The sequence below is a fragment of the Sander lucioperca genome, chromosome 12, assembly GCF_008315115.2.
Source record: "Sander lucioperca isolate FBNREF2018 chromosome 12, SLUC_FBN_1.2, whole genome shotgun sequence".
In the NCBI taxonomy this organism is placed as follows: Eukaryota; Metazoa; Chordata; class Actinopteri; order Perciformes; family Percidae; genus Sander; species Sander lucioperca.
The window spans coordinates 16,080,001-16,095,852 of record NC_050184.1 but is presented as its reverse complement, the minus strand read 5'-3'; the positions used below and the strand labels follow the sequence as shown (position 1 = coordinate 16,095,852).

The 15,852-nt window shown below is 40.1% G+C and overlaps 1 protein-coding gene across 5 annotated transcripts in view; it reads left to right on the top strand.

The window, feature by feature from the left end:
* lamb2l (laminin, beta 2-like) overlaps positions 1-15,852 on the top strand; it is a 59,492-nt gene that overhangs the window by 8,490 nt on the left and 35,150 nt on the right. Inside the window, exons 1-3 of one of the 5 annotated variants that reach the window (XM_036008197.1) lie at positions 2,281-2,302; positions 4,269-4,348; positions 8,367-8,395. In XM_036008197.1, coding sequence (XP_035864090.1) covers positions 8,386-8,395 — 10 coding nt within the window. In that variant the 5' untranslated portion in view covers positions 2,281-2,302; positions 4,269-4,348; positions 8,367-8,385. Of the gene's footprint in view, positions 1-1,814; positions 2,303-4,268; positions 4,349-8,366; positions 8,396-15,852 lie in introns of those variants that run through there. The other 4 variants (XM_036008196.1, XM_031286588.2, XM_031286587.2 and 1 more) reach the window with 4 other exon arrangements.

Here is a 15,852-nt window from a genome sequence, read left to right as displayed (position 1 = left end):
ACTGAGGTGCCCTTGAGCAAGGCCCTTAACCTGAACCGCTCCAGTGGAGCTTCATAGTGGCCAGCAGATCAGACTGTGGTTGTACTGGGCAGCTTCCAGGTATGAATGTGTAACTGTGTGAATGTGATCAGGGTGTTCCTGCAAAAGAGAGGCTTCCTCTCAGTGAAAGGTGTAAAAAAAAATATATATATTTTTGCTGTCGTTGGGCAACAAATCCATAATAATTGTTCAGCATATTGTAGTTAAAGTGGTCTGAGAGAAAATTAGACATCTGCACTTTTTTGGGTTTGTGAAAGCAGTCGTTTTGGAGAAGGTCTTACATTTAAATCCCAGTTGTCTCAGACAGTGAATAAGAGTTCAAATGTCTTACAGATCATAAAGGTTTGAGAAAACCCATATATCATTGATTTCTGCAGCATGTGCATTAGCCATCCAGCCTAGAACTTGCACCAGTAGCTCCGCTGGCCTCTTCAGTAGTTGCTGTGCGACATGTTGAGTCAGCCTCTCCATCTCCCTCTGTAGCAGAAGTCAAAGGTCACATCACCAGAGAGCTGTGAATGTGAACGCTGCTTTGTTCTCTCCTGCAGTTTTGCAGTTGTCTAGCCTGAATCACACACATGCATGCACATAACCCACACATGCATATATCTTACATGCACAGGCACAAACTCACACCCTCCCACTCCTTTCTCTTTCTCTTTTCTAATCTGGTCATAGCACCAGTTGCTTCAACCTTTTGAATTTTTGAATAGAGTCAACCTCCATGACCCCCCGTGTGATGCCTAAACCCAGTTGATTTGTCATATCCTTTGTTTTTTGTCTAAACGGAGGTGACTAGGATGAAACAGCACATATATCACATGCTGAACTTGAATCTAAATATTAAAGTGAAATTCCATTGAATTTCAACTCATGAATGTATATATTTTGGGAAATAAACCTATTAACATTCTTGCGGAGTTAGATGAAAAGATTGATAAACTAAACTACTGCCAGTTAGCTGAAAAGGGGTGTGTGTGTGTGTGTGTGTGTGTGTGGGGGGGGGGGGGGGGGGGGGTAGCTCGCCTTGCTCTGTCGCAACGGGAAAAAAGGAAGTGAAAAATGACAGGAGGGTAATGTATTGGTAAATTGTAATATGTTGTAAATTGGCATATAACCCTTCGTAAAAATGCATATTTATGTTTTTATGCCTTGCTTTGTGTGTGAATTTAACAAATACATAACAAGGTACCATCATGTTAAACAGTGAGCTCCAGCGGTGCTGGTACGTTGAGTTTGTAACCGTACTGTAGGACACAGTCAGACTTTGTGCTAAGCTGCGCTAACCGGCGGCTCGCATTGGCTTCATATTCACATACACACATGACAGTGGTATGAATTTTGTCATCTAACACTCCACCAGAAAGCAAATAACTGTATGTTAGCGTAGTCCTTTAAAGCTCCAAGGTGGTGCCTTTGGACTAATACATGAGAGTGCAGTTTCAGTGCAGAGAGCAGTTGGGGTTGGTCAGAGTAGAGGTGAAGCTTTCATCCATTAGTCGTCTCCTCTTGCTGAGTGCAATGAAAGTGGTGTTATTTGGTTGTGCTGCACTAAAGCTCTGTGGCCTACTGTAGTTCACCCCAAACTGTCTCTCCATCCCCCCTGTCTTTTCTTCTTTCCTCCTCCCTTTTTCCAATAGGTTTTCTCTTCTTCCATTCTCCTCTCTTCTCTCTCTTCTGCTTTTAACTATCTCTTTCTCTTTCTCTGGCCCCCTCTTTGCCTCTCTCGCCCTTCACTCTCCCTCAGTGTCCAGAAGAAAGGGTTGGTGCATTCCAAAAGCCTGGAGACCATTCCCCTCTTTCAGCCAGTGGCCCACAGAGTGACAGAAGAATTAGAATAAGAATAGCTGTCCATTCACCCCAGTGCCCCAGTGACGAGCTGGATGGAGCAAGGGAGGGCGAAACAGAGGGAGCCGGAGGGAGGAGAGGAATGAAGGGGGGTCCGCACTCTGCATTCCCATTGGCCAGCGGTGTTCCCTCTGTTTTTACATCGCTGTCGTCAGTTGTGCTTTCAAGTTTGTTTTACAAATTCTGGCGCACATACACACCACACATGCGCATGCACGCGTAAATATACACATTGGGGTTCAGGGCCTGCACACTCGGATACGGGACTCTAAGCACACACACACACACACACACACACACACACACACACACACACACACACACACACACACTGTCAGACAAAATTGGCCTACGGAGACAGAGTGAGCAATTCTGACCACGCAGTGCAGAGGAGAGTGAGGGGACCTGTGGCTGTGTGAGTATGAAGCTAGAATCACTTATTGCTAATGCTAGATTCATAATGAATATAGCACTTTTTTGCATGGTTTTCTTAGTGTTTGGCTTATTTGTATAACATCAGCTGAAACTGTGTGTTTTGAGTGGATTTGTCCTTTGGTGAAGATTTTCGATTAAAATGCGACCTTGTGCTGTCAACACCTCTTTGGCTGAACTGTAAGCTGTTTTTTACTATGTAGCTTTTAAAATGTAACAATATTGTCAAATTCTTACCAGTGCAGCAAATAGTTTTTCAATTTCTTAGTAAATGGCTTGTGGCATTATGGATGGATGGAAAGATGGACTCATACCTCAAAAAATAATCTCCATTCACAACACAATCTATATGGTCTTTATTTAAGACAAAATTACCAAACTTTACATATGTGAACATTTTGTCTTATAGATGAAAAATCAACATTTTGTGTCTTGAATCAGTTGCACCCTTTCTTTCTCTCAATTTGTCTCTATTTCCACTTTTGCATCTTGGGTTTTTGCGTCTCCTCTCGCCTTTCCTCTCTAGAAATATAAAAAAAACCTCTGTTTTGAAAATCTGATGAGCATGAAGCAGCACTTTAACTCACATTTTGTTATTTACAGGAGTTGTAGATTAACAACTTAATATAATTTGTTAGGAATATATAAGCAATTGCATTTACATTCATTGAGCTACAATTAACCAGCAAATTACAAATATCGTATTGTTTAGGGGTGTGCAAAAAAGTTTTCACATTCACATTCGTATCGCGATTCAAGCTCTACCGATTCAAAATCGATTCATAGAATTCCAAAAATCAATATATATATATATATATATATATATATATATATATTTTATTTTTTTTAAATTGTATGTCTACTGCAATCACATGGGAAAAGTAACTACATTTACATACTGTGAATCGTTTTTTTTAACCGAGAATCGTTTTTGAATCGAAAATCGATTTTGAATCGAATCTTGAGCCTAAAAATCGATATCGAATCGAATCGTGACATTTTCTGAATCGTGCACCCCTAGTATTGTTATCGATGCAGTCAACAACTTAATACACATTGAACTGAGTGTTAAGACACTGTGTGAGCGTGCGGCCACATCAACCTCTTATTTAGCCAAGCTGAGTGTGAAAAATGCTTTCCAACAGAGACCTGCTTTTAGATCATAAACCTGGATTAGTGAGTAAGGTTAAGCTATTTGAGGAATGCTATCAAATCGGACACATTTGAATTGTCATTTGTAAGACAACAAAGTACTTCTCTTTCTGATTTAAATGGCTTATTTAAATTGCAATAGCAATCTGGCTGTCAAGTCAGTCTTTTTATTTAGTCTGTCCTCTTTCCTTCCTGTAACCACTTTTATTTGTCTCAGAGGTCAGAATGGTTTAGTGTGTGACATGAACAATGTGTGTTCTCACCTGTCAATGTGTGTGCCTATACACACACACACACACACACACACACACACACACACACACACCTATTCAGTGAGCAGATGTCTATGTTTGTGAAGCCTAAGTATACAAGAGGCCTTTTCTTACTTCGGTGTCCCAACATAATCAAGACCCTTCTACCTCAGAGAAAGCCCTTGAACTACTACACTACAGCGGCATGTTGTTATCCTTTAAAGCTGCTTTGTGTAGCGTTCTAGCACCACCCATTTCCACAGCACTTTGGAGATATAACAATAATATTATTTACGAACAACAAACAAGACCATTATTAAGACCTGTATTTATTCTCGCATTGGCAGCACTTAAGGTTAATGGAAACAAATCACATTTAAGTTTCTGGTAATTTTGCTGTTAATTATCAGAAATGATTGCACAAAAAATACCTCTGGTGTAAATAGAGACTGACAACTGTGATAACCGGGGATGTATTACGCTTCTTAAAATGTTTAATTGATTTCTTTGTCACATTCTCAAACAATTTGTCTCTGTTTGTTACAGCCAGAGAGACAGCCTGATGTCCATGCGTCCAGGCATCATGATGTCCATCACGGCTCAGTATCTGAGCCTCCTCACGCTGGGTGAGTAGAAGATCAGTTTGTATTTGTCTGTTTAGGGTTGCTTTCATATGTCCTTTAGGCCAAGACCACCTGAAAAGGAGGCTTTGGTTCGGTCCCAATCGGACTTTGATCTGGTTTTATTGTGGTGTGAAACAGCAGAACAACTGCAGAATTCTGTGATAGTAGATACAGTATGACATCTTAGCCTAAGCCTAAGCCTAAGCTCATATGATCAGCAGTGCTTCTGTAGAACAGAGTGAAAAGACTTATAGAAGCCGGACAGCTTTTTATTCAAAGCCCATGGTGTGTGTCCTGTGACATGCCAGCCAATCCCTCCTAAGTAGTGCAGAAGCAGCAACAGCAGCAGCAGCAGCAGCAGCAGCAGCAGCAGCAGCAGCAGGGTAGCATGTTAAATGTAGAAATCATTACTGAAGCAGGTGTCAACAGGCTTTCTGATCATACGTCCTCTCCTTCCAAACCAACAACCCTGTCACATGTGTTGTTGTTGTTTTTGCTTCAGGAGACTCCCAAAACAGCCAAAGGAAATCCTCACAGACTCAATCTCTCCCTGTACATTGTCATTAGGTCTAATCCATCATTATTTACATCACAGGATTGAGCTGTAACACACAGATGTTTGTTCTGGATTGTGTTTTCTTCAGGGAACAGGAAGTGAAGGGTTTAAGTGAGAATTAAACTCTCCTTCGCTGAGTTGATGTCACCTTTCTGTCCAGTCAAAATGACGGGATGGCAGGACCCTACATGATAATCATAATAATTATGTCGTACTTGATTTGCCAACATATAGAGAAGAATGCCAGTGTAATACTTGGTCAATGACATTTCTGCAATGTGGATGCTTTAATGCAGGACCTTAAGGATGCTCTCTGTAAACACACTCCCTTCTGTGTTTTTTAGTTTTGTTATAGGGAACTCCAATTTCACATGTTTTACTGCAGTCCCTCTCCTGTCTGCTCCTGTCTCTGTACATGCCATTCAACAATTTCGATACGTCTTCGCCTTAGTTCATATCGCTTAGAGCAAATCCACTTCTGTTAGTCTCCGGTCACATCTCTCCATTGACTTTGTTCATGCTGCATCTAAATATGGCTTCATGTTTTTGAATGTACCTGAACAGCAACGGTGAGAAATTGGGGTTCATTCAACTAAGGTGTTTGGAGACTGTTAGTCCAAACAAGTTTAGACAACTTTAAGAGTGAGACTGCCATTATTCTAGATTATATTTGTATTACTGCCAACAAATCCCATGAAAAGACCAAAATCAAAAATGTGTTAGTCCATCTCTCAAGCCTGTCTGTGGCTCTCAGGCCCAAGTCTACTTGTTCTGATCACATCTGTAAAAAAGGGTTCATAAATATATTCTTTCATTTTAAAAAAAATGGCTAAATAATTTAGGACTGTCCCATTATCATCAGTCAATGTGGTCTCCCAAATTGTCCACAGAAGCATGGCCATGCATCCACGCCTGCTTTCCATTGTGGACATTTGTTGCACAGCAGAACAGCTCCATCCAACTCATGATGTTAAGGCTCCTGTGGTCATGCAAACCCCGGTTTAGTAGGTCCGCTTGTAGGATTTGGAAACTTTGAGAATCTGGGGTATTTGTGGAATGTGTAGAAAATGATGGGCTACTGACAGTAGTGCTGGATCTGAGGCGGAATGGGCCCTCGGAGGGTTAATTGGTGCCTGAGGGACATTTTGAAAGGGGCCACACACACAGAGTGCACAGCCACTGTTAAATCTGCTTTGTTTAACTGGTTAGTTTTGTCAACTGGACAGCTGTGTTTCTGTTTGGGAATTTATGAGACTTAACAGTGAGTCTATGAAAGTTAAAGTGAAGTTGTTCTTTATAACTTCAGCCACCCAAACACTTTGAAATGGAGACTCATTAAGGCTATTGCACTTGCCACTTGCCTACACACAGGTATCTGGGTCAATCTCTATGTTACATATTAACTGGAAGAAGACTGTACTCGTGTGTGTGTGTGAGGGGGAGGAAACTGCCAACTGAGATTGAGTTGTCTTTCTTTCTCCTATACATATTAATGAATGCATGAATGAAAGAATGAATGGATCAATGGAAGAATGAATGAACAATGTTAAGCTACCATGCATGAAATGCAACACTTCCTTCGGAGTTTTCACATAAAAGTCTTGCAGCCTTGCCGTTACATGTCAGCATTTAATGTGAAGAGGTTTTGTTGGTGGTATCAGCAGTACAGAAAAGAAGAAACAATGAAACAAAAACATTTCTTTCTTTGGGGTGGCAGTAGCTCAGTTTATAGGGAGTTGAGTTGGGAACCGGGTTAGGGTTAGCGAGTTAGCAAGTTGACAACTTTGCTAACACAGACAAGCATCAAGCAAGTCCAACAGCTCAAGACATAGCAATCTACAGCAAGAAGATGGCCAGCTCGCCGTCTGTCTTGCAGCCTTTTATTTCGAGAAGCCCCCGCCAACGACTAAAAGCCAATCTGAGTTGCCCAGGTACCTCCGTGTCGTCTTCGGCCTCTTCGCCTCTGCCGTCATCATGTCCGTAGCGGCTGCTGAACCTGGTCCTGTTGCCCACTTGCCCGGGTCCGGCTCTGGCACGACACTGCTGCTGCCGCTGCTCACCGCGAGAAATCCTGTTTTTAGAAAGTAAAAGAACCTATGCAATGTTGCTTTAAAAGAAATAAGAGCAGCAGAATGTTGAGTATGACATGACTTAGTTGTACTGATGCAATTAGTGCTGTAAAAATCTACAACATTTACCATGTAAGCTGTTGTAGTTGGCTACAGGTAATTCCACCCCCTCAATGTTTTTTTACACAGCCTTTATTAGCAACCTTTATTTGTTGCCTTTATTCATCGGCAGACATGTACACTCAGACTTCACTTAGCACCAGGACAGTAATTGGCCTTCTCCCAACACGCTGCTGAGCTGTTCTAAAGATTTGAAGTTTATACAGCGAGATCATGTGAGTGCAGTGGCAGACTTTTTCACTTTGAGCAAATCTCCAAACTACATTTTTAATTTGTTTGTTCAGTGAACTTTTTGGTTCGATAAATACGTACAGATTTTTGGCACATAAACTGGTTTAGGTTAACTGGACTTAAAGAAATGGTTTTGTTATATTTATTTGCATTTCTTTAATTCAAATTGGCTTAGGTGGAGCAGAACCTTAGAATTTTATTGCAGTCATTTACCTACATTTATAGTTTGCAGAGGCATACTCCACTATCCATTCCAGCCTGTTCCAACACTTCAACGTGCAAATAAACTTTACAACATATAAATAGATAAAGCTTAATTTTTTAGATTTCCTCCAAATTTAATTCTGAGGTTTTAAGGTAGTTATAGGTGACCCAATGTATTTTGCACACAGTTTCAGGCAACTCTTGATTAATTATTTAAGTATTAAGTATGTTAAGATAAAATAAATCAAGATACTGTAAGATAACATAAGCAAGGAGAAGGTTAAAGTCGTAGTTTAAATGAATTACTTGAGGTGAAAGTAATAATGACTTACACTTGTATCTGTTCCTCTTTATTTTGTATTGATATAACATACTGTGATAGTGATTCAGCATTCCATAAAAGCTGTCACAGTGCATAATGTTTTAGATGTCAGATTGACCACTTAGTTAGAAATAGCGATAAACGATGGCAAACACGGCTAAGAATGCCATCTGCAAAACATTTGAAACTCTTATCACCAAAGATGGAGACGAAACAGACCGAAACTTGGATCTCACAGCTTGCCACACGTTATCAACACTGATTACTGGATGTGAAAACCCTCGACATATTTTGTTTACATTCCTGCCTCCTCCTGCACTGCTGTTGCACTTTCAACAAAACTGGTGTATTACTAATCCATCATAGAAATGGATAGGGTGTGCACAGGTCCTGTACCCTACATACTGTTTGTGTGTATATGTGCAGAACTTGAGCGCGTTTGCGTCCAACACACTGACACCTGGAATGTTTCCTTTAATGAATAACATTTTCCTCTCTTTCTCTGCATTCCTGCCATAGTGCTTCGTACAGGAGGGAGATGCCCCAGGGTATGTTTACCTGTGACTCCTCCCCTCTGTGTCTCTGCTTTGTGTGCATGTGTGTGTATGTTACATTGCCACGTGCTATACACTCTAATCACGCACTAGTAAACCAGCTGGTGCCAAACAACATATGTACAACTTGCTTTACTTCAAGACAAACGTGTATCTCAGCCTTGCTTTCTTTTGGACGTTCTGTAGTCAGAAGAAGTCTTTGAGTATGTGTATTGGATATGCTCCCACTCTGGCTTTACCCTGGTATCCTTAGCCACTTTAGTTGGAACCAGAGTTTCAGTTCAAAGTGTTTTTGCCTGCATCTCATAGCAAGAAGGCACATTTAAAATGTTTTGTTTTTTTTCTCTTGCTGGTTTTTCTTCTTCTTGAAATGTGATAAAACTCACAAGATTGCAAGAAATGAAAGTACACTTCCTATAAGTAATTCTAGTTTGGAAAGCCTTTGTGAATGGCACTTTTAAGAGTAATTTGTACCAGCCTGAAACTGGCAACTGGTTACTTAGGCAACCTCTCCCCTCTGGTGCTACATGAGCCTTGTGCTATTGTCATGTCTGCAATAACATCTGTAGGTTCTCAAGTTTAAAAATACACCACAAAACACACTCTAATTGCAACACTCACATCTATGCAATATATGCATGGACTTAGAGCAATAAAATGACATAGAAATGCACTAACAAAAGCAAAAACACCCAACAAAATCCTGAAAATAATGACATCAGTATGTTAGTGCATGCACCACTAAAGTAATACAAGGCACACATGCAAAGACACATTCTGTCATTCTCCATGCTTGTCGGGGCAGGAGGAAACCTAGTGAAGGATATGTTTCCTACGGCCCACACAGAGAGGGGGACGGACCCTACTGTCATATCTCAGATGTCAGAAGCATCTTTTGAAAAATGAGGCTCTTTGACTTGTAAATGTGTGCCCAGATGATGGCTTGGCCATGTAATTATCAACACAAACACCATTCTTTCTTGTTTCAGCACAATATAACAGATTGGAGAAAGACATTAGTCGGAGAGCCTCAGAGAATGACATACATTATAGTAGCAACATTCCATGCATGTGTGGTCTATTTCAAAACACAACCTTAGTTGTTAATTACAACTGAGGGTAAATTATGACTACTGAGGGGTACGTGCCTAGACAGAGTGTCGGGAGAGGAGGCCTCAACACATCTGGATGTTACTTCTATCACTCTCTCTGAAAAGGTAACTTCAGTGTGATTAAATGTGACGATTAACAAGCCGGGGGAGCTCAAATATTGAGACCTGAAGTTAAATGCTGCTTAAAAATATGATAAAGGCAACACATGGACTTTTTCATTCAAATACATTTGATGATTTCCCCCTTAAAGTAGTTATTACCCTGGCAGTTTCTTAGTCTTAAAGAAAATACTATCAAATCAAAAACATCTATTGGTTCTGCTTGTTATAATATTAGGTATATCATTCTACTCGCAATTAATTAACTCTTTTTTCACTCTGAAAAAAAGTCACAGTATTTAGAGAAAAAGTTTGAATATTTTTGGATAATTTTTAACAGTGACTCTAATACTCCATCATAAGTAACATAGTATATTTGATGCACACATTTTTGCACACAACCAGTAACTTGAAGTGCATATTTATTTGTAACAAGATGTAAAAAAAAAATAAACGTGTCTTCATACAATGGTTGGTATCATATCTTACGAAAAGTTCTGCACTATTTTTCGTGCGTTATCCTACAAATGTCCAGCAACATGAGCAATAAGTGCGACTGATGCAGATCGTGGTTTGGGTTGAAATAAGTATGTTTGTGCTACTTAGTTAAGCTATGTAACTTTCGGGCGTAGCATTAGTCAGTTACGTACATAAGTTACTTTTGCTTTTTACACGGCAAACAGCGGCCTCCTGGGTAAAATTTGGGTGTTCATTTTGACCCATTCATCCACCAGAAATTCTGACTACTGAATACTGTGTATACAACGTCACCTGACTTCATCCTTACAGGCGGCCCTGCACGTCCTGGCTCACGATTACATAGTTTATATACAAATGAAATAGTGCATTACTTTTGGAGCTGTATAAGTACGAACCGTGAATGAGAACAGCCTGAAATAAAAGCTTTCTTTACAAATCGGCTGATTTTGCACCTTCCTGGTCTCCAAAGACTGAGTTTGCGATTGCGAACAGATGAAGTTCAAACCTGGTTTTTGTTCATGACAGGATGATTCCCATGTATTGCATTGTGCCTCATTGTGGCAGGTTCTTTGACCAGTGAGTAAACCCATTGTGCAATGTCATACCTGTAAAGTGAGGTCAGTTTCTATGATTCTGAATTCTTGAAGTGGTTGTTTGAGTAGAGGGGTGGGACCACTGGCTGTTATTTTCAGCTTTAAGAATGACACACATTTTTAGTTTTTCTACTTCACCTAAAATGTGTTTTAAGGAAATGCATTCTACAATTTACCTTAATATGACATGCCATTTTCTTTAATTTCATTCTCTTTCATGCACAGTCTTGTATCTGTACATTACATTCTCGAGTTTCAGTATTGCAGCACTGCCTCGAGTTTTATGTTTGGTTAGGGTGTGTTTGATCTTTACAGTCCACAGCTCTATCTTCTCACCCATTTATGTGCAATTCTGCATGTGCACACCTGCCTATACAGTGTGTGTGTGTGTGTGTGTGTGTGTGTGTGTGTGTGTGTGTGTGTGTGTGAACATTACAGGCTGATTGTGTGGTGTACTTTCTAGCTGGTTTTATCAGTAGAATTGCGAACAGTGTCAGCCAGGCACTGTTAATGGCTCACAGGAAATCAGAAAATCATCCATCCATCTTCGTCCGCTTATCCGGGGTCGGGTCGCGGGGGCAGCAGCTCCAGCAGGGGACCCCAAACTTCCCTTTCTGGAGCCACATTAACCAGCTCTGACTGGGGGATCCTGATGCGTTCCCAGGCCAGGGTGGAGATATAATCCCTCCACCTAGTACCTGGAACACCTCCTTAGGGAGGTGCCCAAGGGGCATCCTTGCCAGATGCCAAAACACCCTTAAAGGACATATGTGTACCGAGTCGAACGCTCTCTGGGATCTGTTTTCATGCTAATTGAATGTGTCTGTAGCTTGAAACTAGCTACCGCAAACCGGAGGTTAGCTGCTAACGCTAGCTTTCGGGGCACAGGGTAAATCACTATTTCTACACCACTAACAAGGCTCAAAATAGCACCACACTTAAACGGTAGCATAATGAGGGTCCCTACATGCAAACCGAAACATTGAGAACTTTGTATCAGGATCTCATGGACAAGACATTTTTTTGACCAGGGGCTATTCCCCTTTTTGTGTTGAGGAGGTTTACCAACTGTCTCTCTCTAAAACCAGTGTTTAAAAGACAAAATGATACTCACTAGAACCATGGCCTACACTCTACGGACTCATATCATCAAAAACAGCATTCTGAAATACTGACAGCTCTTAGTGTGATCTTGCCACTTTAAGGATCCACCACTCCTTGTATACAGGAGGAGTCCAAAGCTGCCAATGCACTGCCTGACCTCAAACAGACTTTGTTTCCATAAGATTGAAACTACCCTCGTAGCAACTTTAAATCAAAAATCTCATCTGGATTTTATCTGGATACAAGACACTTTAAATGACAAGTGTAAATGGGCCTGAAAGGTTTCTTGCATCCTGTTATCTGATTCTTTTGTGACAAAGTTCTTTTTTGTACCACTTGTTATTGTCCTTTTACAGTAAGCCAGGTGAGCGATGGACAAATTCCAAATCCTTTAGTATTTAATTTTGTGAAATCATGAATGAAATCATCTATGTGTCCTTTAGAAAGGCAGTCATTACAGTCACACAATTATATTCTCCTAACACTACAAATATGACATACCACAAGTCATACCACAAAGTGGTACATAAATGAGTGTTTAAGAGCTCCCCAGCATTAGAGTCAAATGTCTAATGAAGATATGCAGTTTTTTTTAATGCAAAGGATTCTTATGATTCCAACTCACAATTGCCGTGCCTTTCCCATCATGCCTCAACCTGTTGCTGCTCTGTTGTTTTCTGTAAATCAACAGGATGAACGACCCTCCGATATCTCTCCCATCATCTCTCATCCCCTATCACTCTATCACACAACTCTGTGTTCTGCTGATTATGGAGCCTTGAGTTTGTTCAGGCAGGCACAGACGTTTTATTGTCACATGTTCCATACACTGTCTAAACTAGGCGGTCCATCTGGAAAGACATTTTTTGCAAATTTCTCCAGCATACATTATTGCTGCATCACTGCCTGTTTCCCAACATATTTTAGTCTCCACAGTCTTCTCTGCTAAATTTGACTAAAAAGAGGAATAAAAAAATCATCTTTTGGAAAGTGATCTTAATGCCTTAATTAAAAAAATGAGGAAAAATTCAACCTTTAAGGACACCAATTTTCTTTGTGAATGAATAATGTATCGTAAGTAAATAACTGTTCTTCCTTAAAATACACGGGGCATAAGTAAGTACACCCCTATGTTAAATTCCCATAGAGGCAGGCAGATTTTTATTTTTAAAGGCCAGTTATTTCATGGATCCAGGATAGTATGCATCCTGATAAAGTTCCCTTGGCCTTTGGAATTAAAATAGCCCCACATCATCACATACCCTTCACCATACCTAGAGATTGGCATGGGGTACTTTCCATAATGCAAATCAAACCAGCTATTAGGCTAACCGACATAAAAACATGCCAATCTCTAGGTATGATGAAGGGTATGTGATGATGTGGGGCTATTTTAATTCCAAAGACCAAGGGAACTTTATCAGGATGCATAGTATCCTGGATACTATGCATCCTGATAAAGAGATGGTAGAGAGATGATTTTATGGAAAGTACCCCATGCCAATCTCTAGGTATGGTGAAGGGTATGTGATGATATGGGGGTATGGTGAAGGGTATGTGATGATGTGGGGCTATTTTAATTCCAAAGGCCAAGGGAACTTTATCAGGATGCATAGTATCCTGGATCCATGAATTAACTGGCCTTTAAAAATAAAAATCTGTCTGCCTCTATGGGAATTTAAAATAGGGGTGTACTTACTTATGCTCCCTGTATTTTAAGGAAGAACATTTATTTATTTACGATACATTATTCATTCACAAAGAAAATTGGTGTCTTTAAAGGTCGGATTTTTCCTCATTTTTTTAATTAAGGCATTAAGTTCAATTTCCAAAAGATGATTTTTTTATTCCTCTTTTTAGTCAAATTTAGCATGGGTGTACTCATTTATGCTGTGCACTGTATAAGTGTAGAAGATTTTTCTCAGTGTGGTTTCATGTTCATTCAAACAGGCCCTGGTGGTTGCTTTGTAATTCCGGGACAGTCTGTGTCAATAAATGGTTAAAGCTTGATGTAGATATCCTGACTGAACGACTGCTGAACCCTGTTCTGAGCCTCTTAATTTTTTTTGTATTAAATTGGTCCGTCCACATAGTTTTTCTGTCCATCTTTCATTTTTGTGTCACCATAATTTATCTCAGTCTTTCTCTGCCCCCCTTACCCTTGCTGCCTCACCCTTGCATATCCCTGATGAGGCCTGTTATTCAGAGTCAGTGATGCAGAGAGAGTGTTTACATGGGTGAGGGAGAGAGTTGGAGGGAACAGGACAAGAACGTTTTGGAGAGTTATAGTTCATATGCTTCTTCTTAGTTCATTAAGGCAATTACTTTCTGGGATGTCAGGCGGTGTTAACACGATGATCTTACTATTTATAATCCACCATGCTTCTGTGTAGCCAGACATGCCGTGGTGTATGAGGAAGACTGCGATTTTGGTTTATACTGCAGATGCTGAGGGAACAGATAGAGATGTCATGGCACAAACAGTACCTCATATACTTCCTCTTGTTTCTGCAGTGTTGTGTAAAATTAGGGGTTCACCACACATGACTATTTGTTTTTTAAGGAAATGCTGATTATACACTTTCAATGTTCTACTTTTATTAATTTAAGAGACAAACATGTGCACTTGCAGAACTTAGAGCTTGACTGATACTGGACTGACGGACTTTTTAGGCCCATGCTCAATGGTGGATGATGTGGAAAACTTGTACTTCAGGTCAATCCTCACTTTGATGAATAATAGAACAGACTCCTTACTTGATACAATGCACTGACACTTTATTACTCTTGACTGCACTGACTTGCAGGGTGCTCTTCAGCACTGGAACTTTACTTTAAAAAAAACATATTTATCTATTTTATTAAGGGATAACTTAGTTGCATGGCTGCATGACAAGTATTGAATCTTGAATCTTGAATATGTACGCTTATTACAACACAAATCTGATCAGAAAGGTTCTTAGTACAGCATGTGTACATGGATAGAGGTCATGGACGGTGCAAGATTTTCTCTCTCCCGGTGCTATAGGGAGCTTGACCAATACATGGGTGCTAAAAAAAATTGTCGTTTTCATGACTTCAGAACTACTTTACAAGGAAGTTCTCGTTTTTTCAATAAAAGCAAATATGGCACACAACACATTTTTTTATACATGTTGTTTCTTATTGAATTTGGTCAAAGAATATTAAACAAAATAACTATAAACCTAATACAAAAGATCACAAGGCAATGACAAATAATGTCTTTCACATGCAAAGGTGAGAAGACGAGAAAGGCTTCAGCATTGGACAGCGCCCATGCAGCCACAATTAATAACAACCCAACATATAATGGCTATCATAACGTCAGAGTGGAAATTAATAATATCCAAAGTGCAGCCACAACAAGAAGTGCAATGCATTCAGCCTTTTGGCTGTTAACTGTGCAAAACGAACAGGCTATTATCACAAACTTAGTGATAATATTTCTATTGCAAACAAAAATAACTTGTCATATTATAATATACATGCGTCCCACTGTGCAATGGTTATATTGTTACGGATGAAGTGTCGATCACAACGTCAGAAATGAACGGAATAATATCCCCAGTGCAGCCACAACCAGATGTTCTTTTACCCTTTGTCTGTCAACACACACCGCACGAGCACGCAGCCGGGGATCGGATTGGGAACAGAAAGGCTGGTTATAAACGTTTACATATTTCTTTATTTAAAAATAAAAAATACTGAAATGCTTAAAGGGGCTTACTTGGGGCTAAGCAGATTAGTGATGTGGCTATAGCACCCCTAACCTCGGAGTAGCACCGTACCTGACCTACATATACCAAAAAAGTTTACATTTGCTCAGCCTTATACAGTGTATCTAGCATCATACAGAATTACATATAATCACGCCACCATGGAGGAGCCAAAACAATGTTGTATAACCCTTGGTCCAGACTATTTACCATGGGATTCAGGAACATCTACAAGGTCTTTATCTTATCTTGACTTCCAGACGCCCAGAGCAAAGCCTCTCAATATAAAGCATGCCAAGGGTGAAGAACTTAAAGAAGGCCTCTTA